At 48.9% G+C, this 26634-nt stretch overlaps 11 protein-coding genes across 11 annotated transcripts; 8 read left to right on the forward strand and 3 right to left on the reverse strand.

Moving 5' to 3' along the window:
- Nucleotides 1-1034: 1034 nt before the first annotated feature.
- M431DRAFT_77211 (hypothetical protein) lies at nucleotides 1035-2033 on the forward strand (the record flags this gene model as incomplete). The annotated part of the gene is made up of 1 exon (XM_024922550.1): nucleotides 1035-2033. The coding sequence occupies one exon, from the start codon at nucleotides 1035-1037 to the stop codon at nucleotides 2031-2033; it is 999 nt and encodes a 332-aa protein (XP_024777104.1).
- A 648-nt stretch (nucleotides 2034-2681) lies between these two features.
- Nucleotides 2682-5151, forward strand: M431DRAFT_504994 (hypothetical protein). The gene is made up of 6 exons (XM_024918557.1): nucleotides 2682-3309; nucleotides 3402-3468; nucleotides 3532-3698; nucleotides 3770-3898; nucleotides 3969-4040; nucleotides 4107-5151. The coding sequence occupies exons 1-6, from the start codon at nucleotides 3148-3150 to the stop codon at nucleotides 5010-5012; spliced, it is 1503 nt and encodes a 500-aa protein (XP_024777105.1). The 5' UTR covers nucleotides 2682-3147; the 3' UTR covers nucleotides 5013-5151.
- Nucleotides 5152-6050: 899 nt separating this feature from the next.
- M431DRAFT_78435 (hypothetical protein) lies at nucleotides 6051-7427 on the forward strand (the record flags this gene model as incomplete). The annotated part of the gene is made up of 2 exons (XM_024922693.1): nucleotides 6051-7041; nucleotides 7108-7427. The coding sequence occupies 2 exons, from the start codon at nucleotides 6051-6053 to the stop codon at nucleotides 7425-7427; spliced, it is 1311 nt and encodes a 436-aa protein (XP_024777106.1).
- A 404-nt stretch (nucleotides 7428-7831) lies between these two features.
- On the reverse strand, nucleotides 7832-11326 carry M431DRAFT_528380 (hypothetical protein). The gene is made up of 5 exons (XM_024920736.1): nucleotides 10771-11326; nucleotides 10536-10616; nucleotides 8914-10470; nucleotides 8636-8832; nucleotides 7832-8559 (listed from the first exon to the last, which is right to left on the reverse strand). The coding sequence occupies exons 1-5, from the start codon at nucleotides 11229-11231 to the stop codon at nucleotides 7958-7960; spliced, it is 2898 nt and encodes a 965-aa protein (XP_024777107.1). The 5' UTR covers nucleotides 11232-11326; the 3' UTR covers nucleotides 7832-7957.
- Nucleotides 11327-11975: 649 nt separating this feature from the next.
- Nucleotides 11976-12858, reverse strand: M431DRAFT_77961 (hypothetical protein; the record flags this gene model as incomplete). The annotated part of the gene is made up of 2 exons (XM_024922632.1): nucleotides 11976-12532; nucleotides 12603-12858. 2 exons carry the CDS (start codon nucleotides 12856-12858, stop codon nucleotides 11976-11978), a joined length of 813 nt encoding a protein of 270 aa, XP_024777108.1.
- Nucleotides 12859-13721: 863 nt separating this feature from the next.
- On the reverse strand, nucleotides 13722-14954 carry M431DRAFT_504998 (hypothetical protein). The gene has a single exon (XM_024918558.1). It carries the CDS (start codon nucleotides 14867-14869, stop codon nucleotides 13952-13954), a length of 918 nt encoding a protein of 305 aa, XP_024777109.1. The 5' UTR covers nucleotides 14870-14954; the 3' UTR covers nucleotides 13722-13951.
- A 2492-nt stretch (nucleotides 14955-17446) lies between these two features.
- On the forward strand, nucleotides 17447-19560 carry M431DRAFT_517084 (hypothetical protein; the record flags this gene model as incomplete). The annotated part of the gene is made up of 3 exons (XM_024920319.1): nucleotides 17447-18309; nucleotides 18360-19015; nucleotides 19354-19560. The coding sequence occupies exons 1-3, from the start codon at nucleotides 17469-17471 to the stop codon at nucleotides 19558-19560; spliced, it is 1704 nt and encodes a 567-aa protein (XP_024777110.1). The 5' UTR covers nucleotides 17447-17468.
- A 758-nt stretch (nucleotides 19561-20318) lies between these two features.
- Nucleotides 20319-21407, forward strand: M431DRAFT_77718 (hypothetical protein; the record flags this gene model as incomplete). Its single annotated transcript, XM_024922607.1, has 2 exons — nucleotides 20319-20555; nucleotides 20610-21407. The coding sequence occupies 2 exons, from the start codon at nucleotides 20319-20321 to the stop codon at nucleotides 21405-21407; spliced, it is 1035 nt and encodes a 344-aa protein (XP_024777111.1).
- A 566-nt stretch (nucleotides 21408-21973) lies between these two features.
- On the forward strand, nucleotides 21974-23351 carry M431DRAFT_2561 (hypothetical protein; the record flags this gene model as incomplete). Its single annotated transcript, XM_024913826.1, has 2 exons — nucleotides 21974-22331; nucleotides 22435-23351. 2 exons carry the CDS (start codon nucleotides 21974-21976, stop codon nucleotides 23349-23351), a joined length of 1275 nt encoding a protein of 424 aa, XP_024777112.1.
- An 800-nt stretch (nucleotides 23352-24151) lies between these two features.
- On the forward strand, nucleotides 24152-25062 carry M431DRAFT_108848 (hypothetical protein; the record flags this gene model as incomplete). The annotated part of the gene is made up of 2 exons (XM_024911690.1): nucleotides 24152-24398; nucleotides 24453-25062. The coding sequence occupies 2 exons, from the start codon at nucleotides 24152-24154 to the stop codon at nucleotides 24797-24799; spliced, it is 594 nt and encodes a 197-aa protein (XP_024777113.1). The 3' UTR covers nucleotides 24800-25062.
- A 258-nt stretch (nucleotides 25063-25320) lies between these two features.
- M431DRAFT_517086 (hypothetical protein) lies at nucleotides 25321-26561 on the forward strand (the record flags this gene model as incomplete). The annotated part of the gene is made up of 3 exons (XM_024920320.1): nucleotides 25321-25458; nucleotides 25530-26082; nucleotides 26179-26561. The coding sequence occupies 3 exons, from the start codon at nucleotides 25321-25323 to the stop codon at nucleotides 26508-26510; spliced, it is 1023 nt and encodes a 340-aa protein (XP_024777114.1). The 3' UTR covers nucleotides 26511-26561.
- Between the last annotated feature and the right edge of the window lie 73 nt (nucleotides 26562-26634).

Consider the following 26634-nt stretch of genomic DNA (forward strand, 5'->3'; position numbering starts at 1 on the left):
TGGATGGGAGAGGATAAAGTGCTTTTTTTTGGTGTTTATGCGACCGACATGCAACATGCCGTTTGGGGGAGTGACACATTGATGACATCGGACGAGCGTCAGATGGGAAGCGGGTTTGATCGTTCCCGTGCGGTTCAATATAAATTGGTTACAGGGGATTTTGGCCAATCGATTGGAATTTTTTCTTCTTGTTTTTTTGGCTGATGTTGCTTATCAGAGGGGTTGAATGACGGTTTTGGAATTGAATGCGTGTAGGTGACAATTCAGCGGGTGGCTGAATTGCTCCATATAAGAGCCCCCCTGGAGTTGAAAACTGGTGTGAAACCACATGCCGCTTCCTAGAACACACCATACCGGCAATACTTTATGCAGCGATTCGGAAGTTTTTGAGTCGCCAAACACTATTTCTTTACTTTGAATGATCTCATTTTTTCAACATTGCGCATCTGAATAATTTAGCCGCCGCCAAACGACATCCAATGACATTTAATACCAAATAGTTAGAGCTTTGGACGACCTGCCAATCAAATGAAATATTCTCCTCTTCATCGCTCACATCCAAGTCTCATGAGAAGGAAGACCAATTACCTATGGATACTGACAAACATGAGCTACCCTATATTTTCATACAACTTTGCTATCAACCTATTTCTTCTCAAGAAAAGGTTGCTGCTTTAACAACTTCCTGTATAGCGCCATATCAACACCCCGCCAACCCACCATTAGCTCCGGAGCCATCATCCGGACTTCTCTCGGGCTAACATCCAGCGAATCTGTGATATATCACAGCCGGAATCACATGCCGGGGATGGTATAATGTAGTTTCATAGCTTCAGAGCTCTCATATAGCTCTGGATTCCGCGCCAAGGAGAGCTCACTTACCTATGCCTGCTTATACATCAATCGATAAAGCTAGAGTGAAAGTGAAGCACACCTCCAACTTGAACCTCCAGTCTTGGCATTCGATATCCAACAACACCAACTTAGACACTGTTTAAACCCCATCTCATACAATACAACCAGTTATCACAGCCATGGCTCCTCTCGGCGTCAACTTCGCCTGCGCCCTCTACGACCGCATGGTCCCCCTAGCCAGCGGCGAAGTGCCCACCCCCGGCCTCAACGTCAACTTCGTCGAGGTCCAGCACCCGCGCGACATCTTCGACCGCATGGTCGCCAACAAGGAATTCGACGTCTCGGAGCTGTCGGCGTCAGAGTACGTCACGCGCTACGTCGCCGGCGACCGTAGCTTCGTCGCCATCCCCGTCTTTGCGTCGCGCGTCTTCCGGCACTCCTTCATCTGCGTCAACACAAACATCATCAAGAAGCCCGAGGACCTCAATGGCAAGCGCATCGGCGTGCAGCTGTACAACATGACGGCGGCGGTGTACATTAGAGGCATCTTGAAGCACGAGTACGGCATTGACTTGTCGACGATTGAGTGGGTGCAGGGCAAGATGGAGACGCCTGGGTCTCATGGCCAGCCGTCGGTGCTGCCGCTGTTGAAGCCTGTCAATATTACCAACAATACAGACCCGACCAAGTCGCTTTCAGATCTGCTGGAATGCGGAGAGATTGCAGCTACCATTGGCGCTGATATTCCTGAATGCTTGGGTCGCGCGCCTCATGTTCAGAGGCTCTTCCCCAACTTCAAAGACGTTGAGAGCGACTACTACAAGCGAACTGGCATCTTCCCCATCATGCATTTGGTCGCCTTCCGTCGCGAGTTCTACGAGGCAAACAAATTCGTCGCATCAGCATTGTTCAATGCTTTAGAAGACAGCAAAGAGATTGCTCGAAAGCGAATGGAATCACTTGGTGCTCTAAGATACATGTTGCCGTGGCTAGGCCGAGATCTGGTTGAGATCAAGGAGACGTTTGGAGGAGACTGCTGGCCATATGGCTTGGAGGAGAATAGGAAGACATTGGAGGCACTAGTGCAGTTCCTTTACGAGCAGAACATGATTGAGCGGACAGTGCCTATTGAGGAGCTATTTGCTCCGGTTCGACGAATCAACTTTCGCATTGGTTAGATGGGATGAGATTCCATCTCTAGTATGATTATGACTTGTATAGATCTAGTGGGTATTTAGACTTGGATGTAGTATTATGTAACTAAGAAGAGTTATTGAAATAATAAATCCCCACGGATTATACAGTTATATAATCGTCCCCATCAACTGGTGACATCTGTCAAAAGAGTTTAGCATGTTCCATCCCCAACATTGAGTCTCTTCCCCGGATTCCATCCCAACTCTCCGGATCTCTCCTCCGCACAAGTCCCTTTGTATTCATTCTGCATTCGGCTTAATCGCTGTACCCCGCAATCTGAATTTAGCCCTCCGAATAATAAAACAAATCTGTGTTGAGATATGGAGAACGCCAAGTCGGAGCGCCAAGTCGGAGCCTGAGAAACGCCAAGTCGGAATACATTCCAACAAGTACCTCCAACAGTTCCTTCGGAGCGTCTCTCCGGATTTAGTTCAGAACTATCGCAGACTCAATTCATCCCACACAGCCCTACCCCGTCCGAGAAAACTCACTCAATAGATTCCAGCGTAATCCTGTCACAACTTTAAAATTTTCTCTTCGACTTTACCAGACTATTGGATCGACACGTGGTCACCAACCCCCCCCTACCCTACCGCCAAAACACCCCCGGATGAGACATCCCCATGGCAGTTTTTTTATTAGTCCGTCTTTCTCCTAGCCTCTGTCCTAGATCTTAGGCCAAAGCAATGTCAGAAAAAAGAAAGAAAAAATCGAGAAATAATTACAAAACGACTTCTATCCAGTGCTTATTACCCCGGAATCCCCAATTCCCCGCGGTCGGCGGACGCGGGGCATTAACAACCGGGCTTATAATAAACTCCTCCCCCCTACGCCCAGCCGTGGCTCATCCGCATAACTAGCACACAATAACGCGATGGGCGTAAAAGCGGCCTACACCGTTCTTATCGTGCTTCAATACTACGTCGTGTTATATCAACCCATGTTCTAATCCCTCCCCCCTGCGTTTTCCCTTTTATACCCGACGTCGCCTCCAGCCAACACTTTTCCTTTTTCCTTTTTTTCTCTCACTCCTCTCAACCCTCTTTCACCTTTTGCTTGCTCAAGAATAATTTCTTCAATCGCTTGCATCCAGCAATGGCGTTGAAAGCCAACCGCGTGGCACCTGCTGCGGCCCATGTGGAGGAGAGCCCGTCCGGGTATGAGAATGAGAGCAAGGAGCCAATCTCGGATCTGAAGCTTGATGCCAACGGTCTGCCTCTGGTCCCGCAGCCGAGCGACCACAAGGATGACCCTTTGGTATGTTGTTGCCACCATTCCTTATGAGAGCATCGACGATTGAGTGAGTGAGAGATGGTCGCTAATTAATGTTTTCAATGTGTTTTTTATAGAACTGGTCGTACTGGTACAAGTGCTTTGTCCTTGGTCTTCTCTGTCTTCTTGCCTTTGTCGTGCAGTGTAAGCTTCGTTCATCCCAATGTCGATTTTGGTCATGTTGTAACACGTTATTCGCGAATATAGTCGGTGCCGGCATGGTCCCCGCTGCATTCGGCCCCATTTCCGTGAGCTATGGAGTCACGAAGCAGCAAGCCAGTTATCTCACGACATCGTACACGCTTCTCGGTGGTGTTACGCCCCTGCTCATCACCCCCTTTGTCAACCTCTGGGGTAGACGCCCTGCTTACTTGGTACGCGAAAGATGCCCTTTTTTACCCCATGCTAGCGTTATATCGCCTGCTAACATGAGTTTCTGAAATAGCTCTTCACGCTGATTGCTATTGGTGGCAACATTGGCTCGGCATACGCGCCATCATACGGTACTCAGATTCTGTGCCGATGCGTTGTCGGTATCGGTGCTAGCGTTGCTCTGGCTATTGGTGGTGCCACGGTGAGTTTTACTCTTTGCTCGTGATTATTTGGCAGTATGGATAGGATACTGATATGATACGATGCATTAGATCTGCGACATGTTCTTCCAGGGAGAGCGTGGAAGATACATTGGTTTCTACGCCCTGGCCTTGACCAACGGTGTGAGTTTATGCCTCCTCCCATCATTTTTGATACCAAAACAGGCCTCGCTAACACGACTCCAATAGCCGCACTTTGGTCCCATTGCCGGTGGTTTCATCGCCCAAGACCAGGGCTGGCGCTGGATCTTCAAGATCAACGCCATCATGATGGGCGGCGTCCTCGCCGTCTACCTCGTGGCCTTCCCCGAGACGCTCTTCTCCCGCACCGAGTTCAGCACGCTCGAGAACCGCACCTACTGGGGCCGCCTGGCCTTCCGCGGCAAGGTCATCAACCGCAAGCTTAAGCCGTCCGACTTTCTGTCCAACTTCAAGATGCTCCGGTACGTGGCCGTCGTGCTGCCTTGCATCTACTACATGACCACCAACACCTACGGCTCCATCGTCTTCGTCTTGACGGCGTCGAGTATCTCGGAGAAGCTGTATCACTTTGACGTTGCGCAGAACGGTCTGCTGCTCGGTGTGCCGCTGACTATTGGCTGTCTCATCGGTGAGGCTTGCACGGGCTGGATTTCCGATTGGTTGATTAACCGATATGCTCGTCGTCATGATGGCTACAGAAAGCCGGAGGCTCGTCTGCACCTCGCCCCTCTCGGTTTGTTCTTGCCCGCCGGTCTCATCATCCACGGTGTGTCTGTATCCAACAAGGCGCCCTGGATTGCCCTGGCCATCGGCATGGCTGTCGCGTCCATCGGTGTTCAGGCCGGAACGACTCTGACGTACTCGTACATTTCGGATTGTTACAAGCCCCAAGCCGCCGAGGTGTCCACCATCATCAACCTGTTCCGTCAGATCTTTGCCTTTACCATTGGTTTCTACGCACTGCCGTTCGGTGAGAGCGCTGGTTTCGACGTCGCGTGGGGCGTGTTTGCCGTCATCAACTTTGTCGCGTGGCTGCCATTGCTGCTGTTGATCTACCGCGGCGAGGAGATCCGCAAGGCTCAGGGCGTGCCTGAGATGCACCAGGACTTGTAGATGGTCGGTCACGTAGAGTGGTTGAGCATGTACGGCGTAGATAGCTACTTCGCTTACACTGTCACGTATACGTCTAGCTGGCAGGTTTAATATAATGATGCATGCTCTATTATATCCTTCATTCAAGTCTTGAGTCGCGTCAGAAATCATATCATGAAACATGAAATCACATCACAGATCATACCACGTATCATGCCATCTTCTCCACACTATGAGAGCTCTGTACAATGCGAGTTTCGTTAGCGTTTGATCCATGGATAGCTTTAATTCTGCTAAGATGAACCCCAGAGCTCCAATTCAGCCTTTTGGTGGTCAGAAACGCTCAAGTGACTCCAACAACTGAGCTACCGAACGGCAAACAAGGGTCAGTGTCATTATAGCGTCCAAACTGGAGACGATTTTATCTCCCCGAACCTCTGCACCCACACACGTGCGCGGGAATATTTTCCGAGCCAATGAATTCCTTAGCATCTCCTTGCCCCTCGCCGGATATCAGCTCCGGATATAATTCTCCCAGCTTCAGTTCTTCGTATCGAATAGACATCACGAGCTATGCACCCCACGCCTCCGGACTCCGGATTCCGCCCTCCGCCCCCAAACCATCCCCCACGACCTTGAGAGATAGCCCGGCAAATAATCTGGAGAGCAAGCAAAAAACGAAGCGGCGTGAAACATAGAACCGCAAGAAACTAAGATTTCAACCAAAATAATCGCCAATTATCTTTTTGCCGCCATTTCCGAGCAGCTGAGACGAACCGTCTGACGAACCCGGAAAGATGGAGCTACTATTGATCTGACCGTTCTTCTCGGAACTCTTCCCCCCATTCCCATCTTTCTTCTTCTTCTTGTCCCATTTCTTTCTGCTTTCTTTCTCTTGCGTCTTTGTTTCGAAACTCTCTCCAGCGGCAACTATATAGACTAGGCAGATCTCGTGCTTTTCTACTTTGCATCTTTCTTGGCATACATTAGTATACAATCTTTCCCTCCCTCTTCTCCACACTCGGGTAAAGAAGCAAAGATCGAAACCAAACAGCAATCATGGCCATAGTGAGCAAACCGACGGTCTCGCCAGACACCTTCACCGTCGCCATTCTTGGTGGTGGTATCGGCGGTCTTGCCATGGCTCTCTCTCTGGTCACGCAAGTCCCTTCTCTCAAGAACATCACCGTCTACGAACAGGCGCCGGCTTACAAGGAGATCGGAGCTGGTATCGGCATCGGCGTCAACGCAGGCCGCATTCTCAAACGCTACGGCGTCTTCGATGCCGCAAACGCCATCTCGGGCGACCGCAACGGCATCCACCGCAGTTTGAGACGCTGGGACAACGGTGACGAGATTGTTTCCGTCAGCGCCATGGACGAGGACGAGGCCAACGGTGGCGTTCGCCAGTTGAGCGTCCACCGCGCCGAGTTTCTGCAGGTTCTGTACGAGCATATCCGGGACACGACGTGCGCCAAGCTGGAGACGAACAAGAGGGCTGTTGAGATTGTCGATGATGCAAAGGGCGGCAAGGCAACCGTTCACTTCGCCGACGGTACCAGCGCCACGGCTGATCTCATCATTGCCTGCGATGGCATCCACTCCAACGTTCGCCGCCAGCTTTCCAAGGCCACGGACATGGTGCCGCGTTACTCAGGCCGCGTCTGCTACCGTGGTCTGTTGCCCATGTCAGCCGTTGAAAAGGACTGGCCTTACGATTCGTTCGCAATCTCATGGCTGGGACCGGACAGGCACTTCCTCGTCTTCCCCATCTCTCAGAACAAGACGCTCAACGTCGTTGCCTTCGTGAGCAAGCCCGAGGCCGAGCTTGGTGATTTGAAGGAGAGTTGGTCAAGCACCGCCCCGCGATCAGAAGTTGAGAAGGAGTTTGCTGGCTGGGAGGAGACGGTCCAGAAGGTGGTTCACGCAATGGAGCCGAACCCTGGCAAGTGGAAGCTCAACGACCGCGAGCTGCTCGACCACTGGGTGTACCTTGGCGGAAAGGTTGCCCTTAGTGGTGACGCCGCTCACGCCATGCTTCCTCACCAAGGTATGAATCTCTCCAATCTCGATGAACATGAGTACGTATAAGAGATTAACCTTTCAATATCAACAGGTTCCGGTGCCGGCCACGCAATCGAGGACTCATTCGTCATGGGCCAAGCCGTCAAAGCCTTCTTCGAGAACCCTTCTCTCGGCCTAGAAACATACATGAAGCTATACCAAGAGACGAGACTGCCTCGCGCCCAAAAGGCCCAGCTGACATCCCGCCAAGCCGGCGACGTCTATGAGATGCAAGGCCCCGACTTCGACGGCCTGCACTTTGACCAGCGTCTACAGGTTATCCACGATAAATTCAAGGACCGCATGACGTGGGTTTGGGGCCACGATCTGGAGGCCGACTTCATTGCAACTCGGACTCGTCTTGGGCTTTAAAGGGGAACAAGGGGGGGATTTTTACATGTAGTTGAACTTTTGGCATTTGGTTTTCGTTTCTGGCTATAATTTTCCTTTGTATCTTGTATATGATATCACTTGGGTGTATTTCTGCTACGAACTTATACAATGCTGTCATTGGTACATAGAGCGAAATATAAAAACATGAATACCATAATAGAAATGGCGTGAACACGGGATATATGTAGGCTTTGGATTAAGCACTATGGTGGTTTGGCGAGCTGCTAAAAATAGTTAAAATGCACAATAAGCTTAAATCCCTTGATCAGATTGCCCGGTCACGTCGTATTCCTCCTGCATATACCTGGGTAATTGGGAACCAATCATTCACAACCGATCAACACCAACAGTAGGGATTGGGCAACTTTATTTTTTGTGGAAAGAGTTATCTTAACAACCTTGAAACATTGGTGAGAAAACTGATGGAGTATCATAATAATCGACAATGCCTAGTGGTATTATACAAAACTTCCGTAAATGATTGAACAGCATCAAAAATAGTCAGGTATTCATCCTTGCGCCCAGGGATCCAAAAACCCAGGCCCCCACCCACTGCTATCTAACAAAGCGCTCTGTATGACGGCAAACTCGTCATCAAAGCCAGCCCACATGAATCCATCGTCACCGTATTCCACTCCTCGGTCGTTATTGTCTTGCTCTTGATATCCCTCCCCGTTATAGTAACTGACCCCACTGTGCTCCTGGCCGTGGTCTGGTACGGCCATGGATCCTTTACCTACACTTCCGCTGGTAGCTGAACCAGCATTGCTGCTGCTCTGGTCAGAATCAGTTGTGGAGCTTGCTGTACAGGCCTGGCCGTAACCTGATGCACCATCCTCCTTCACCGACACAGCTTGCTTACCACGCACAGCTAATGGTGGCGCGTTGGCGGAGAGCGTTCCGATTGCTTGCAACCGTGTTTGCAGTTGTTGGAATGAGCGGACGTAGCGAGAGGCTAGGGGATGTATCTCGCCACCAACACGCTGTAAGTGATCCGTACCCTGGCCGATGACGACGTCGATATCTGATGAAGGGGGGAGGTCAATCTTTGACCGCGATTGAGGGTCCAGGTGCTGATAGACTAGCAAGACACTCAAAGCCGTGAAGACGTCTTATCATCGAAACAACAATTGTAAGCATATTGATGAATAGTGCAGATGGGAGGATTATCAAGAGATGTGACATACAGTGTGAGTTATGCCATGAGGAAGATAGAAAGTTGTTTTGTTGTAAGAGATGCACCTGGTGGATTGCATCGTGGGCCGCCATGACACAACGTCTGATGCACAAATGTGCCAGATCAAGCTGAAAAGGATCGGATATGCGACGCAAAATATGGTACAGCAGTGTTTGACGGTGAATAAGGAGACGGATATGAAGAAATCTATCAAGTAAGGACGTCAGTTAGCCGAATATCCAGCCCGGGCGGCAGTCAACATGTCATAATTGTATGGTGATGACCTACCGCATGAGTAAAACGCTCCGCTGTCGCTCAAAATGCCAATCTGTCACGTCCGAACCTGCGCGTAAATGTGGAGGCAGCATGCTCTGCCACACGACCAGCTCGCCATCTAGCTGGATCGACATGGCTAGGAGATCCGGTAAGTCAGCTTTGATGCGAACTCTCGTGTCCCGGCCTGCTGAAGACGAGGTACTACTACCGCCAGCGCTACCGCTGCTGCTTGGGGTATTGTCGTACAAGGTGTCGAGTACCTTTGCAAGCAGGCGGCATTGGGTCACGATATGGTTGAAGTATTCAATCTTGGAAGGGACATTGCTAGGCTGAGTATACTTGGACTCTTCATTGAGATATTCATCATCAACCGCAAGAGGCAAGCCGACGCGAATGGCGGGTATATCGTGAATCGTGGGCGGCCGACCGACCTTGATGCTGACGAGGCGGTCGATAACGAAGCAACCCCACCACACACGCTTGCGTATCTCCTGCTCGATAATATCCTTGGTGAAGTTGGTAGAATCGAGATAGAGCCCCAGCTCTTGTGCTGTGCGGATTGCCAGCCCAATAACAGTCCAACAATGGTTGAGTTCCAGCGAGCCGTGTAAATAATGACTCATCAGCAGCAATGCCTGGACGAGCTCAATCCTGGCTTGTAAGATGCTGGAGAATGCCAACATCTTGGCTCGTTTGAAAAAGCGAGAACGGTCCGGCTTTGTTGGTGCCGCGCCGGCTGGACTTCCGTGATATGGAGGACGGATCTGCACATGCTCGCTTCCAAATGCAAATACCATGTTGACTAACCCCAGCCAGGCCAAGTTGTTAGGAGCCGCCTCTTCACCGCCCACGTCCTTGCTGAGCCACAGTTTCGAATAACGGTGACGAAACGTTCCTTCATGTAGACATGGATTCAGTGGATGTCGATGTTTGAAATATGATGTCACCAAGCGGTCGGCTAATGATCGCTGGGGTAGTTCAAACAAGTCACTACTTCCGTTGCCGTCCCCTATTCCTCCCCCAATGCCCAGAAGCTCTTCGAATACGACTGTTGACGGCGACGACTCTGCCAGGGATTCTGAATTCAAGCCACCCATTCCGGATGCCTCTGCAATACTTCTTCTCGCGGTAACGGCGTTTCCTAGTCGTCCCGTCGTTGAGGCTTTGGAATTTGTAGTGCCACCAGTGGTGGCACCTGTTGTAGGAGTTCCGGTAGTTGCTACTGAGCTGCCAGCTGTAGCTTCGGTGGTATTCGGTGACGTTACTTTTGTGATGAAATCGAATGCTGATGACTCCCCAAAGTACTCTCCCGGTAAGGCGGAATGGCTACTCCTTGGTCGATCACTGGGAGGATTGCTGTCAGACGGGCGTTGTCGACTTCCAGGTGCCGTCGAGTGTTCGTTGAGTAACATGCTCCGGTCATGGTGGTGTTCTGGTCTCCCGTCTGCTGTAGATATAGGTGAAGAAGGATTTGGGTATTGGTGCTGCCGCGGACCGTCGCTTGGATTACGGTCAGAGGATAGTCGCGGAGGAGCGAAAGGCGATTCCTTTGAGTAAGTGCTCTCATGGCTGCAGGGATAGGGGCATTTAGTTGGGAATACGAGACGAGGGAAGTGTCAGGTTGTTAGACTTACGGTGAGTGAGAGCCCTGAGGTTGCTGGTTGGCTATATGCTCCTCGAGCATACGATTCCGTGCTCGTAGATTTTCAATGTACCTGTGAGGCGAGTGAGTAAAAGGGGGGAAGGCAACAGGGGCCAATGGCTGGCTTATTCGCTGGCGGTATAAAGATAGATGGGGTTTTAAGCAAGGGGAAATGAGAGAAACTGAAAGATGAATGAGAATTGTAGACAGAAAGACAGATAACATACTCTTGCGTCACGGAAATCTTGGTTCGTTGGGGGCTGTAGACACACTCTTGGCGCCGCTCCTTGCACGGCCCGCAAGAGGGTCGCTCGCCATCGCAGCGGTTCTTTTTGGTGCGGCAGAGATTGCAGGCATAGCCTATGCGGCGCCGTTTCGTCGGAGGCTGTTGTTGCTGCTGCTGCTGCTGTTGTTGTTGTTCTTGTTGCTGTATCTGCGGCTTCTGGTCGTGAGAAGAACTTGAGGATGAATGATTGATGATGTCGGGATGGCGGGAAGACTGCTGTGGATGTGGCTGAGATTGAGGTTGATGAGGCAGCGGCAGCGGTTGCGGGTGGTGAGGTTGAGGTTGCGACTGTGGCTGAGCCTGAGGCTGCGCGTACTCGTAGGGCAGAGGCAGATGATGGCCTCTCCCCGCGTCGACGGGGACAGACGGCGTGGGAAAGGGCGCGGTGGGCGAGGCGGCCATTTAGCCAGTAGCCAGTGCCAGTGCTCGGTCCAGTCCAGTCAGCAGACAAAAGCAACTCTCCACCGTCCCCAGCTGAGAATGGAAACGAAGATGAGCGGACAAGTGATCCGGGCCTCGCGATCGGAGTACGGAGTCGAGGGTTATAAATGCGAGGTGAGCGGTGCTTGGCGGTGGAACATCCCCACGCCGCCCTAAAACCGTGCGGGGATTTGGTCGCTCTAGGCCGTCCACCTTCACCTTCTGGGCTCAGTACAGTTAGGTAGGTTCCATTTGCTAGCGGGAGGACTGGACGCTACAGTGCAGATGTACAGTAGTCGGGGGTGCTAGCTCGATGCATCTTCAGTGGCAATTAGCGTTCAGCCTTCTGGTCGGCTAGGGGGGGTTACTTTACTTTACAGGCTACTGTACAGCGCTACTGTACAGGCAGCAGAGATCGGCTTAGCGAGCGAGGATTACGCCAAGCCAAAGCCATCGAGCCGCATCTACCGAGGAAGACGAAACAGGGGACGGAGACACATGCATTAACAACAGCCATGCAATGCCATGCAAATGCCATGCAGGGGGGCCTGACAACGTTGTAATAATTCGTATTCAGGTTGCATTTTTACACCCAACAGCATTTTTTGATGTTGCAACTGGAACCTTGGAAATCAAATTTATTCTGTACATGCATCCAACCAACAACCAAAATCACATGCTGCTCATACTCAACAAAACATCCATGATATATGTACACATTCATAATCACACCGAGTTCTTATACAGCGAGTGCCCCTTCACCTCCGCCACCCACAGCGGCCACGGCTTCGCTGCTCCCGCAATCGCCGTCATGCCCGCATCGTGAGCCTCGCGCTCGGTGAAGAACTGCACATCCCCCATGCCTCCCGAAAGCCCCGCGGCCGCCCTCTGGATCTGCGCGTTCTGCTGCGTGTAGATGCTCTTGCTGATGGCCATCTCGATGTTGTTGGCCGTCGCCACAAAACCGTGTCCACGCATTAGCGCAACTGGATATTTTGGCAATCCTTCGCTATCAGCAGGGCCCAACGCCTTGGCCAGGGATGCTCCGGCCCCTGTGCTGCGGACAAGCATGTCCTGACTTGCTGACGGATCCTCACGATACACCGTTGCGGCGTCCCAGACGGGAACGGACGTGCCTAGGAAGCCGGCCATGTGGAAGCAAGCCCGCAGAGGCGTTGACGAGATGGAGAATGGGACGACTTCAAGTGAATGAGAGTGCACGACTGACTGGACCTTGGGGTATGCCTTGTAGATTTCAGAGTGGATAAAACGCTCTGAGAAGCCTGTGACCATCTCATAGTCAGTAGAGATCATCGCTGTCTGGTTGGTGTCCTGGTGTCCTGGTAAACAGACCTCTAGGCGCATCTTTCTGCAGGGCTTCGCCAGTCTCGACATTATACAGCACCATGTCGTCTGTTGAAGATACAAGCGCGGGTGCCATATAACGCGACATCATAAACACCGACTCACTCAATCGCACCGACAGATGGCCATACGCGTCCACCACATTGTAGTAGTGCAAGATGTGGCATCCATGGATGTACTTGCGTATCAATTCCAGCTCATCAGCTGGCAAGCGATGGCTCTTGCTGCCCGAGTTTGTAGCCATTGTAAGGAGTAACTTCTCACGATGACACGAACGAGCTCAGCTACGCGTATTTGTCTGGTAGTGGATGGGATGCAACGGGATGAGCAAATGGCTTAGCCAAGGTTAGGCGGTGCTTCTAGACGACTTCCTAATCCACGCAGGGAATCGGGAATTAAAGAGGCGCACAGACGGATCAACAACAGCCTCAAATACCGTCGACGCGGGTGTTGATTTCGACCGAAAGCATCCTAATCAACAACAATAACGCCGTTGCTAGTGAACAAAAGAGTCGGGGAGATAAAAACAATCGTAGCGCCGGAGATGCACTCCGTGAGCTCACACTAGCCAAAGCGGGGCAAGGCGCCGTCAGATGGGGAAAAAGATCCAATTCTCGTACTCCAGCTGAGGCGCAAAATAAAGCAGCGACAGGTGGAGAGAACGCCAAGATCTGTGGATTCTGGGGTTCAATTGTTTTTGGACTCGTCGGATTGCTTCAGGCTGACGTGGGGCGGCTGTAATAGTTCCTGTTCCTTGAGGTCTCATGAACAGCGGTCTCGGAAGTTGCACGAGCTTACCATCAAATGACTATTGCATTATTTTGTCTTGTCTCTTGTTAAATTTCCGATTGAGTAATGAGAACAAGCGCATGTTGCAATGTGGAGTCAACACCAACCAATGTCAGAATCAATGAAACAAATCATCTATATGAGTCGACGAGGGGATGATGCTTGATATTCGACGTGTAACACGATGCTTCACATGAAATCGAAAAAAAGGTGATAGGCATACCCCTCCTCCTCCACACTTAAACGACGCAGATCTCTTGACATGTTTCACTGATTCACATCGTACTCGTAATAAGTGGAGGAGGGGGTGAGGCCCTTGTAAGAATTAGCATCCATCTAACCACCCCGGGAATGTGGAGATGGTCGCACGAGACCCTGAGTTGTGAGATGCTGAAGAACTTTTATTACAATATTCAAGTTCAAGAAAGAGTGGTATATGTACATATGTAAGTATGATGACAATTGTAAAGAATGAACCATATGTACTATTCACAGCCCAATATAACCCCCAAGTATCAATCTCAACCTCATCCACTTACTTACTGTTGTTACTGCGGCTTGCAGAACCTGAACAACGGGCCCTCACGGTTGCCGGTAACACAAGCCCACATATTGTGATAGCTATCTCGGATGATACCCGCTCCCGCAAAATCGTGGCAGATCTTGCCATTCACATTCAACGCCTTATTGTCCAAAACTTCTTTTATACCCTCTAGAAAGTCGTAGAACACATCAGGGTTGCCTGCCTCGATCGTCCTACAGTAGAGATCATCGTAACCCGCAACTTGCTTCAGGTGCTTGCTGTAATTATGGTCCTTCTTGGGGATTTTGTCTAGAATATCCAGGATTCTGGGATCTTTCGATTTTGCGTCTGGCTTCTCGCAAACATGAATATGAATCTGCTCGTGCGTTCTTGACCGAACAGAGTTCAACGCCAGTGCATGGGTTCCACGATCGTAATTTCCTTGAGCAAATTTCCAGCCTACCTCGTATCGCGAAGGGTTGTTGGCCATCTCCAAGATTCCCGGAAGCAGGTCCGTGGTAGTCACGAGTTTCTCGTCACTGTTCGTCAAAACGAATATCGCCTGGTTCGGAGGTGGGTTCGAATACGATGCCGTCTTGTTACAGTCATCATACCTGAGACAGGTACAAAGCGTGGAAAACCATAAGCCGCATCCCGTACATTCCTTGTCGTCATCGGTACATCCGACAGCGCAATGAGGGCTCTTGGTGAATCGTAATTGGATATCGGCGTTGCCAAAGCAGGCTTTACATCCAAGTTTATGGCACGTGTCTTTGTGTTGAGGCTCGCAGGCACACTTTGACACGTCCATCTGACGGATGTCCTTGATGGAACAAGCAGGTGGGGGTTTAGGCGACGGCGACGGTTTTCCTTGCGCTTGTGCCTCTATAAGAGACGCGAAGGCAGATAGGAGAATCAGGAGGAAGCCGGTGAATTGAGCCATGATGCAGATGGTTCCTTGTGTTGAACGAACAGATCAAGCGCAACAATGGCGATTTACTTCATTTGTGACAATGAAATACTTTGACCAGAGGGAATTGTAACAATTTCTTTCTCCTTTCATTCATTTTGTTTTATAGCTGAAATCGTCTCCAATTTTAATCATCAGTCTGGTTGAACTAAGTGCAACTATCTCCAAGCCGATGTGTCGCTTGGAATGCTTGGACTTAGGAGTGTCCGACCCTCCCGCCAAGACTGATGCCTGGCACCCATCCACTCATCTGTCTGGAGAGAAGATGTCCGTGGGTCCAGCTTTCTGATCTCACATCTCGTCATGAGATTAATCACGCCGCTTTGCTGGCGTTTAAGATCCAATATTTCTGTTACGCCGATTTGTGCCCGAGTACATTCAGTCTTCGGTAGCGCTTTTGCTCACCCAGCCTAAGCCACCTAATAAAAGGCGTCAGTCTACAACGACTGATTTTGCTGGCATGTGCTCTATGGGCGGATAGTATTTGATCGGATGTCGATAGTTTCGGACAATTGTGTACATGGCAGAATACCCAGTAAGTGGCTGTGTCTGTCTGGAGGCGCAAGTCAATTGCTGATGCCAACGGCTGATGCGTCGTATAAACCGCCTCTTGGGTACAACTTCTAAGTATATGCCCGGCATGCTCACTGATCCGCGCCATAAGTTGTTTAAGCTTCATTATGTGAAGGGTCTTGTGTCACGAAAAGGGTATAATCCACCCCCGCATGGGCTGATTCGTGTTCAAGAATGGTCTTGACTTAAGACTAAACCAAAGTCTAACGATCTCCTGCAGCCTAACTTAGAAATCTGCCGATGGCCCGATTCTGTGGCTGTCAACGCGCCAGACAATTTTCTCGATGCAGTCGCCATGCGTTTGATCTCAATGGGAATATAGAGCCCAAATGGCGGCGCACTCAGCTTGGCGCAATGGATTCAGCAGACATCAAGTTCCTTCTACCGGTTAAATATCCCCAAAGTATGCAATTGTTTCAGAAAGACATCTCTTTGCTCTAGTTCTCCGGGGGCATCGAGAAAGGATCAAAGAAGTTTGCGGTTGAGGATCGCTAGTCCCACTCTATAACCTTCACGTCAAGATGCGCCTTTTCCTAATGAACACTAGCAACAAGGCATTGCCGTCACCAATCATCGTTTAGACACAAATTAAATCTCCAATTCAATTGGTTCAACTTCAAAACCATTGCTTTTTGCCAAGGCTGCCCTATAAGGCGAGTACGGATACACGGCAGGAATAGCTCTTTCAATAGTTCCATACTTGGCACACAACTAATTGCGTTCTTATGCTATATTTCCTCACCTGTTTATTTCTACAGGTGACACTACCGCAGCTCTTCTTCATCTAGAAGCCCAGCTGAAACAAAGTTCATCCAGCTTTACTCAAGGCTGCTTTGCCACTTTTTAAATGGCATTTCTCCGAAGTTTGAGCCACTCACTCTGACTAGGCCAGCGCACACCGATCCCATGCCCTAGATCAAGCCGCGTGGGGAATTCACAGCCCTTTTTGAAAGTATATATCAGATTTTTAAATGACCAACTGAATCCCAGATGCTCTGATGAGAGGGAATGACATGTGACCTTCTTTAAACCGTAGACATTCGGATATCGGTAAGACGACAGCCACAGAAAAGTACTCGTATCCATTACAAGCCCATCAGCATATAAAAGCGAGATATTTGTCTGCCTAATTAGAACTCATACCCGTATTACCTAATGGCTCTTTTGAGATGCCAAGAAAAGTCAACTGCCGAAACAGGCTCGGAGAATTGTTTCAACAGCAATCTGCTTTATCCTTGTCTGCCGCAGTGGATCATTCAGCCGTGCCAAGTGTCTTTGCTTGGCATATTATGTTGGTTCGCAAAAGTCTTGGCGTACTTGAATCGGAAGGTCCATCTTCCGGGTGATCGTTTAGTAGTTTACGACCGGTAAAGCCGAAAAAATGTGACGCAGAGTAAGACATTCGATCTGTAAGGAGATGGATACTCTCTTAACTTATTAATACACTTTGCATTGATGTATTACTCAATGGATTGGGAGTAGTTTCCCATTTTCATATTGTTGGATGACACTGCGCTTGGGATCACATCATAGCAAACCAGGGCACAGTCGAGCTCGATCATAGGCAACAATCACAATCCCTGAAGATATTCACTTCAACTTAGACAAGAAGGGCATTTACACAAATAATTGGCGAATTTCTGATTCGCCATCTGGTGTGACTTCGCTTTTACCCACAAGCCCAGACTAGGAATAGCTTGAGAGGCTGCTCAGGTCAAAAGCCACAGGAACCTTTTAAACAAAGGAAACTTGGCTCGTCATATATAGAGTTTTCCTTCATGTCTAAGGCATAACTTGCCAGTATTTTATGCCGAAAATTAAAATGAAGGCGCTGAATGTTGGGATATTGGGCAACTTATCTCCATAAGATAAAGCTGGCTAGTCACTCCATGTCATCAATATAAATTCTATGCAAGCTTATTATCGCATGGTTCGCTCAAATCATCCTTCAAATCATGTCATTTCAAGCTGAAGACGATTGCTTTCCAAGTCAACCATCATGGCAACATGGTATAGCCTACCGGTCGAAATCCAGACGATGATTCTAAAGCTGCTCCAATCTCACAGCGATAGCGGTACTACAAGCAACTATGCAGCCGTTTCGAAGGAGTGGCAGCTATACTTTGAGAGATTCAATTTTCGACGCTTGATTCTCCACCAGTCATGTATCCCAGAATTTGGTCGAGTCGTCCGCCACCACCGGAGGGGCATGGTCAAGCACGTTTGGCTACGAGTTGAACTTGCTCCATACGTCTGCCCCGCTTGCGAATGGCCGGAGAGGCCATTTGAGATTTTAGATAATAACCAAACTTTTACAGCAGCTATATATCGACTACTCGAAGTCTTCAGCACCTGGAAGAAAAACGGACAGTATGGTGTCTCTAATGGCGGATTGGTCTTGGAGCTCAGCGCTTATTCGCCGAGCGACTCAGAGCATTTTTTCAAATACCCTCTTGGCAAAGACGATTACCCCCACAAATACGATGAAACCTGCATAGTAGATGATTCCGTAAAAGCTGGGCCCTCAGACAATCTCCCAGAAGATCATACCTCAGAGAATAATACCTCTCATCGGACTTTCGATACCCCGTATATCAGAGTCACACCGGGAACTTGCCGCCTCTTTGGAAGTCTTCTTAAACTCGATTATGGAAAGCTCGATATTCCAAAGGCGAATAGAAGGCTGCCAGGCGTTTCAGTTGTCAAAGCATTGCTTCACCGCCGACGGTATCCTCGAAGTTTCCACCCTGATACATTGCTCAACATTTTGGAGAGCTTGCATGGTCTGGAGAGCATGGTACTGGAGCCTTGTATTCACGATTACCCATGTCCCGACAAGAGTAAGTGTTAGACGTAACAGAATGTATTTACACATACTCACCGTGTGTAGATGCCCAATGCGGATTCGATGTGTTTTTACGCCAACTTGGTTCTCTAAAGCGCCTTTCTATCTATGGCGATCACCAGGATGTTGGCACAAATGGGTATCATCCCTACAAGATTATGCCATCTTTGGGATGGACATTGACGGATGAGAGCCACTCGTTCGAGCATCTGTCAATCGCCTTTCTAGCAGATGCAAAGGACTTTTTTCAGGACTTTTGGCCAGGTTATGCGCCAAAGTCCGCCGACATGTCACGGAGCGGAGTACAAAGAGCTCTTCTATCTCGTCTATCATCTTCCGGACGTCGTGCTATGGGCAAACCCCGCAGGTCACCAGATTTCGAACGAAGGCTTGCTAAAGAATTCAAGCGCATCAACGGAAAGCAAAGAATCCCTCCATCAATCTATAAGCCTACATGGCCGAATTTAGAGTCAATAGCACTCACCTCGTCGCTGTTCGATGTGGCCGCGGATACAAAGTCTATCAACAATTTCCTCCGGGCTGCAGCAGGTGCTGCTTTGGAGATGCCCAAGTTACAGACCATGGAAATGTTCAGCCAAAGGGCCATGAGTGTGTTCGTTTTCCAGTACTGCCGTAGACTGGACGGAATGCCCACAATCACTATATCCAGTTCATGGTCTCACCCTCTTGAGCCGGAAGTAGTGAGCGCTTGGGATCGTGTAGGGCATAAGCATGAGAATACTGGGCATAAAATTGCCGTCATACGAAAGCGCTTGAAAAGATTCTTCTTCAGAAATCACGGCTCCGTCGTTTATATGTTAAAACTTCAGGACTTGATACTACACCCGGTATCGTTGTGCCAGTTTATATCCGAATTCGGCTGGCAAGACACATTTGCAGGTGCGTTTGGGCCGCAGGCGCAATAAAACAAAGAGATATACGGAATCTATATAAGTTAGGTATTGCCTGACTTTATGTTAGCTGAGGTATAATGTCAATTTGTGAACTGTTTAACGGCTGGTCGCAAATATATGGACAGCTCCAAAAGCCGCCTAGTCTCTTTTCTATTGTTTTGTATGATTGTCATATATCATCATTCCGTCTTTATACACTCATGGATAGTTCTGTGCAGCTTCTTCAGGCTTACTTAATCACCGCAAGCCGGAATGAAGACGTGACAAGCAAGTCCCACGCTGCGGAACCTGCCACCGGGCTGGCCGGGTTTGTGAATACACCGTCGGCTTAAACAAAGAGCCATGCGAAACGAACCAACGAGTAGAATGTTTAGAAGAAGTATAGGTGTAAATTTGAGCAATTAATCTATTTCTTAGGATGCCAACTGCGATACTTTGCTATGGCAGATGCTACAGTTTATGGGACAGTTTAACATAGATAGTCTGAGCCTTCTCATATGTGGTTGCCTGTACCAAGGAGCAGTTACGGCTCTATGGTACTTTAAAGAAAGTGGAAATGAACAAATGCATAGAAATTTGGAAACGTTGGAATCCAATTTGTAAACGAAATGGAGCATTGCGGGTGGGCTCCCCCTCAAAACTAAAGATTCATGGCTTCGAGCACCAGTCCATGCCAGGTGAATATCACATGTTAGTGGAGAAGCAACGTTTGCGAGTGGATATCCTTTGAAAGAATGATGGAGATCAGTTATGGATCAAGGACAGCCATGCGGGTGTGCGGCTGCAGCCGCACCACCTATGCGTAGTTTACAGTCTACCATCGGAAAAGTACCGAACGTCGAGATTCAATAGATGCGCAATGACGCCATTTTTACTGATTTCATTGCCACTTACTTCAGATTCGACTCAGAAACAACCATAGTTTGCCATTTGACAGCTGGGGATGATATTGCTGGACTGAAAAACATAAAGGGGTCGCCTTCAGGACCGTCCACGTCACATCCTCATCCGCAACTAGGGGATTGCTGATCACTTAAAGTCTCTTCTATTGCCTCTAAATTACATCATCAATTTCAATAAATACACAATTATGGGATCGATAGGAAAGCTGATTTTAGTTACCGGTGCGAATGGCTTCATTGCTGCACATACTATTATTGCTCTTCTGGATGGGGGTTACCAAGTCCGGGGAACCGTCCGATCCAAGGCTTCAGCTGAGACAGTTCGAAAAACTTACTCTGCCTACTCAGATAGGTTTTCTGCGGTGGTTGTTCCCGACATGAGCGTTCAAAACGCCTTTGATGAGGCAGTCAGGGGCATTGACGGAGTAAGGACCTCCATGAAGCGTGTTACAAAGTGAATACTAATGATGTTGACTCAGGCTCTGCATATCGCCAGTCCATTTACGTTCAGTATTAAAGATAATGAGGCCGACTTGCTGATTCCGGCTATTGAAGGAACTAAGAACCTGCTGAAGTCAGTTGCTGCACATGCGCCTCAAGCCAGGCGAGTTGTCGTCACCTCCTCTTCTGCTGCAATGGTCGATTTCTCCAAGGGCCTTTGGCCAGGTCACGCATATAACGAGGCTGATTGGAACGAAATCACCTATGACTACGCCAAGACTGCCGATGCGCCGGTAGCTTACTGCACTTCCAAGGCTCTGGCGGAGAAAGCTGCTTGGAAATTCGTTGACGAGCAAAAGCCTCATTTTGACCTAACTGTCCTATGCCCTCCCATGGTCTTTGGTCCTACAGCCCACGCCTTGTCCTTGTCGACAATGAATACCAGCGCTTGGGATATTTACCGATTCCTGTCAGGCGAGCTCGACGATGTTCCTGACACAGCTTGCTGGGCATTTGTTGACGTACGAGATCTTGCTAATGCCCACGTCCGTGCTCTGGAGATTCCTGAAGCTGGAAATGAGCGCTTCTTTATCGTCAGTGAGCGTTACAGTTACCAGAAAACGGCCGATGTTCTACATGCGTCTCCCCGTATTGCCAAGGACGATAAAAAGTTGATCCCTGTTGGGAAGCCGGGGCAAAATTACCCATCGCCAGAGGTATACGAGGTCGATAACTCAAAGTCAAAGAGAATTCTCGGATTAAACTACCGCTCGTTTGAAGAATCTATTGTTGATGCCGCGGTCAACATGATTCAAATTCGCAATAATGCCATTTAATAGAAGCGTTGTGACCGATCCAAAAAGAGCGACTGGATATAAGAGTTCAATTCAATGCAGTGATTCAGATAGTTTGCTTAGTCATTTGTTAACAAAGGATCAAGACTTAATACAACATCTCTACTCATTTGTGACCCTTGTACTCGGGGCGGTTTCCTGTTCTCTATGGATCTAAGCGCTTGACATACATGTAGTTATCCCATCTAAAACCGCCGCGCCGGACCAAGAGTGGCTTGCACCAGATTTCAAGCCCCTTGAATGTTATTGTATAGCAAGTCCGATCCAATGAAGACTGTCCTCAACTATTATCAGACTTTCATCGCAGCAAAAGCCTTTGTCTGATGATCCTTGGGGTTCATTTCCCATCATTCGATTCGACAGCAGGCAAGACAAAGGAAAAGCTGGGTGCCTAGCGTCCTAACCTCTTCTGGAAAGCCTTTGTTGCTACTTGAATTGATAAAGAACATGTAAATACAAATTCACGGCAACTAAGCCGATTCCGACTTCGATAGCATTTCATACTAATTGGTGTTTGAAGAGCTTGGTGGTTGCAGCAAGTTCCGACCATGATCTCCTTAGATGGGCCAAAACTAGATGGCGCGAACGACATTCACGACATTATTATTGAGTGCAAAAGACTCTTTGAGTCACTAGCTGAGCGAGTCAAGCTAGATCATGGCGAGAAGGATGTCAAAACTGAAAAAGGCGAACAAGAAGATGAACAGATGGCTTTTGGAGACCGAACTGGTAGCTCAAAGCTAAGCACTGACGAGATGGAAAGTCGCTTCAACCTCTGGATCGACGACTCTGGCGCTCTGGCGGCCGACGTCAGCAGATCTCTCGATACGCGCCTGTCCGCCCGCCGAAACATCAAGGAGATGGTCACTGATCTACTCCAGATGCTCGCCAGGAATCTCAAGTATCGTAAGTCTACGTCCGCAATGCAGCTACATATATATTAATCTACTATTACTACTGTTTCTACCACTCCTATTGCTTCTATGTTACGCTAACAACGAATTTCCAGTTCACAAGGGCGACAGTGCCAATCCGGATGTTCCAAGAGGCAGTAGCGGCAACAACAGTGACACGGATGAGTTGGAAGGCGAAGCCAGGCATGCGATCCAGTATGCTCTGGATGAACTCCACTTCATGGCGTCTGCCATCCGTAAGTCAGAAGAATGCAGTCAGAAGCACAGCCTCTCGTCTAGTTTCCATCAAAACTATGACAGCTATCTCAAAGAGCAGGCCTGTCGCCGCGTCCGGCAATACTTCAGAGACGCTCCGCGCTCTCTGTGTTATCAACTCGGGGCGTCTCTGGCCATACGCTGTATCAAGCTTCTCCGGAGGGTATGGCATGAGGAGAAGCTCAGCACTAGGCGCAACCCAGATGAGTCCAAACATCACACGGACGAGGACACGGAACCCTACGTCTGTCTCTCTGAGGACTGCACGTCTCCCATGCTGTTCTTTGTCAACATGAACGACTGGATGAACCACATGGAAATGTTCCACTCAAACCAATGGAACCATAAGATACACATGAATACCTGGTATTGTAACATCGGCCACAAGCCCACAATCCAATTCGATGACCACGAGAGCTTCGTGCGGCACATGAAAGACCCGGCGAACCACGAGGGCCGTGAACCTCCAACCGATCGGCAGCTCGAAACGCTCTCCCGCAATAAGCAAAAGTTCCTCTTCCGCGACGAGTACCGTTGCCCCTTCTGCGAGTGCGTTCCCAGCGCCCTAGAGCCGGTAATCTTGAACAGTAGCCCCGACGAGATCCGGCGCCAGCTGTACGAACACATCGCAGCACACATCAAGGACCTCGTTATTAAGTCAATTCCGACTCTAGACGAGGTTGAGTCTACGCAATTTGAAATCGATAATGAAGATCAAACGTGGTTGAGGGGCGACAATTCGTGGCATCGTGCCTGAGTGAGATGGTTGAGCTTCGACAGGAGACAATCGTGGCTTTCGCGGACAACCCGGTCCGAGACACTGTCGGCTTGGGAAATGAAGTTTATAATGAGGATTTTTATAGCATGGACGGACTAAATACCTCTGGGACAACCCTGAACTTGTGGAATACTGAGGACACGAAGCAGCTCCAGACGCCGGGAGGCTAGACGCTATCCCGGACCACTTCACTCAGACCCAGCAACACGATCAGCGTGTATATGCATGATCTCTACCGCTGTATTGACTTTACTCTCCTTCTCCTGTTTCCTTTTGCCTTGCTATTTTTTTTTTAAATGCCTTATAACTTCTTAGTTGGCGGATATTCGTTCAGTGAACGAAGTATGGGTCTGTGAGATTTAACCACCTCGATCATCACTCATGTGCATGCTGCTCTTTTGCTCGCCCAAATTCTCTCCTAGGGAATCTCGTACATTACAGTTCATTTTTCAATGCACAGTATATCTGATCTCACTATTCTCTCCATCTTGAACGTCTGCAGAGTCATCTTACATCTTCCTGTTGAATCACAGTGACAATGAGTCATCTCTACCCGCTTGCTGACGGAATAAGCCGATAAAGGAGATTAAGAGTGACTACATAGACACAATGCTCCAAATAAAGTTTTCTTTTTCTTAGCTGAGACAAACCAACTTCAAAAACTTTATATAACCTGTTCGTTTTCCATGTGTTATAAAAATACTCCATCTTTTCTCCCAAACAACAGACTTCCACAGCTAGTCGGCAACGCCACACAGCTTCGTGTTGTATCTATCACTATGGCAGCGCCTGTCGTCTGGATCAATGCATTCCCGGGAATGGGGAAATTAACCGTTGCCAGAGAACTCATTCGCCTCGATCAGTCAAGCATTCTGATCGACAACCATCAACTGATAGACCCGGTGGCAGCACGGTTCTCTCGAGACCATCCCCAGTACCAAACAGAGCGAAGACGCGAACGCGAACGTGCATTTGGCAAATACGTACTTGAACCAACTTTTATATCAAAAACAATCGTCTTCACAGGTAAGCCAGAATGATCATACATAGCGTTCGCACAGCTAAAGCGATGCCGGCAAGATTGCCAATCAGACGACGAATTAGGCCAAGCTACAGCGCAAGAGTATCTACAAGCCGCTCTAAAAGCTAAGCGACCATTTATTACCATCTATCTATCCTGCGAGATAGAGGTCAACATTAAAAGGGCCACCAGTTCCGAACGCGTCCAGGGAACCACGACAAAGCTGACTGACGCCGTTATGTTAAGAGACGCTCTATCGAGATGCAAAATGTTTCGATTCGAAAACAGTCCGTATGAAGCATACAACATCGACACAACGGACTTAGCACCTGTGGACACCGCTTTGAGAATACAGATATATATCAAGGATTATCTATCCGGTTGCAAAGCGAGGCGGTGTGAATGAATTACGCAATCATGATTCAAAAAGGAAGCACGGTGGATATGGATGCCCATGCAATATGAAACAGACATCCCTTTGGGAAAGGAGCATCAGTCAACATATGTTTAAGCGAGATAAGCGAATTCAATTCAACTGAGAGACTTTGAAAGCTGTTATGAAGGCCATACGAATAGAAGGACCAAGGCACAGAAGCATACAATCTAGCAACGGAGATGCTGTCTTAAATCCGGTCTCAATCCATAACTCAGGAGATATAGTCAACGGACACGGCCTGGGATTTTACTCCGTCAAGACCCCAGTTATCCCCGAACTTCGGGATCCACTTTCAACGTTCATAGTTCCTCTGCTTCCGTGTATTGCCAGATTAGGATATCCCCAGAGTAATGTCATTCCCTTTATGGCATTCCTCTTCCAGGTTAGCAAACAGATATAAAGACATTCAACTCTCGAGAGATTGGTTTCAATGATGCTATCAGCCGCGAAGACTTACTGAGTTGGCGAAAGATTACATTTTAATCTCAGAAATGCTTCTTAAACCCCTATTGTGCCTTTGGGCTCTAAGCTCTTATCATCTGGTCACTAGGGCTCAGACTTATGAGTCAAGAGGCGAATTGTGGCTCGCACCAACATCAAACGAACCGTCAATACAAAACCCATATGTGGTAAGCAATTATCTTCCACTACCATTTGCTGCATCCATCCCTTGATTACAAAATCATCTAACATTCTTCAGACATCGGGACCCACATTGAACGTTTCTTTGAACCAAGCCATCCGCGTCCAATCACCAGCCGGCTTTAACTCGCATTGGGTTGGGCACTGGATCACAACAACCGAAAATCTTCATTTCGTCTTGATTACATTTTCGAATGTCGTCAACGGAGGCCCTGACAATTCAACGGATGGAGACTCGGCCAACGGCTGGCTGATTTACTCATTGGCGTCTGGTGGCTCAAGCTCGTCATTCATCGCCGGAAAGCTTACCACCTTTGGACAAGACAAACTCAGAATCCAGTTTGGCGATCAGTACGAGTTGCACAGCTTAACAGATGATAATATCTCGGCCATCAACGTCATCGCAAACTATACAGAGAGCAATTTTAGTCTCAACACGACATTTCAGCCTCGAGGTTCTCTTTTGTTCAATGGTGGGAGTGGAAGCCTCTACTGGGGCTCAGTTTTCAACCATCAATGGTCCAGTTCAGCTGCCTATACCACAGGAACGTTTTCCACCAATGGAACAAGGCACACCATCGATCCCAAGCGCTCAACGACATGGTACAATCGTCAGTGGGGCGAGGAGAATCCAACGCAAGGCTAGCACTGGTTCCCAATCCAACTCGAAAACGGGGTTCGCATCTCAACGTGGGTGATCCCCACAGAACAAAGCGACGCCATCAAGGCCTTCGCCACGGCCTTGTATCCAAATGGAGAACAGGAAGTGGTTAGCGTGAACCCTGATATCAAGCCGAAAGATGCGTGGGTTTCGCCGGCTACGAACCGCACCTGGTATGGATCTTTTGAAGTCTCGTTTTTAGATGAGTACAATAGTGTGATCACTGCTGTAGCCCCGGATGTCATCAATCGGAAATTTGGAGAGGCCAGCTTTGGACCATCGTTTGCATTTTGCGATTCTTTCACGGTCTATAATGGAACTTGGAAGGGACAAAGCGTTCGCGGCTGGGGAATTGTCGAGCAGTGGCCGGCGTCTTGAGTTTTTCCTACGGCCTGCTTAAGCCATAAGAGGGGTATATACGCATACATTTTATAGGTATATGAGCAATTATAAAGAACGCTGCGCAAATTTCTGCCGGTGATCGAGTAAGCCCCATAGTAAT

The sequence above is a fragment of the Trichoderma harzianum genome (assembly GCF_003025095.1).
Source record: "Trichoderma harzianum CBS 226.95 unplaced genomic scaffold M431scaffold_3, whole genome shotgun sequence".
NCBI classification, from domain to species: domain Eukaryota; kingdom Fungi; phylum Ascomycota; class Sordariomycetes; order Hypocreales; family Hypocreaceae; genus Trichoderma; species Trichoderma harzianum.

Excerpts from the sequence above, each read along its gene's own strand:
- M431DRAFT_504994 (XM_024918557.1), top strand. The coding sequence starts at position 3,148 with ATGGCGTTGAAAGCCAACCGCGTGGCACCTGCTGCGGCCCATGTGGAG. Across the intron at positions 3,469-3,531 it reads TCTTGCCTTTGTCGTGCAGT|TCGGTGCCGGCATGGTCCCC; the intron begins GTAAGCTTCGTT and ends TCGCGAATATAG. Across the intron at positions 3,899-3,968 it reads TGGCTATTGGTGGTGCCACG|ATCTGCGACATGTTCTTCCA; the intron begins GTGAGTTTTACT and ends ACGATGCATTAG.
- M431DRAFT_528380 (XM_024920736.1), bottom strand. The coding sequence starts at position 11,231 with ATGGCCGCCTCGCCCACCGCGCCCTTTCCCACGCCGTCTGTCCCCGTC. Across the intron at positions 10,471-10,535 it reads CCTCAGGGCTCTCACTCACC|CCATGAGAGCACTTACTCAA; the intron begins GTAAGTCTAACA and ends CTATCCCTGCAG. Across the intron at positions 8,560-8,635 it reads CTCATGGCATAACTCACACT|ACGTCTTCACGGCTTTGAGT; the intron begins GTATGTCACATC and ends TTCGATGATAAG.
- M431DRAFT_504998 (XM_024918558.1), bottom strand. The coding sequence starts at position 14,869 with ATGGCTCAATTCACCGGCTTCCTCCTGATTCTCCTATCTGCCTTCGCG.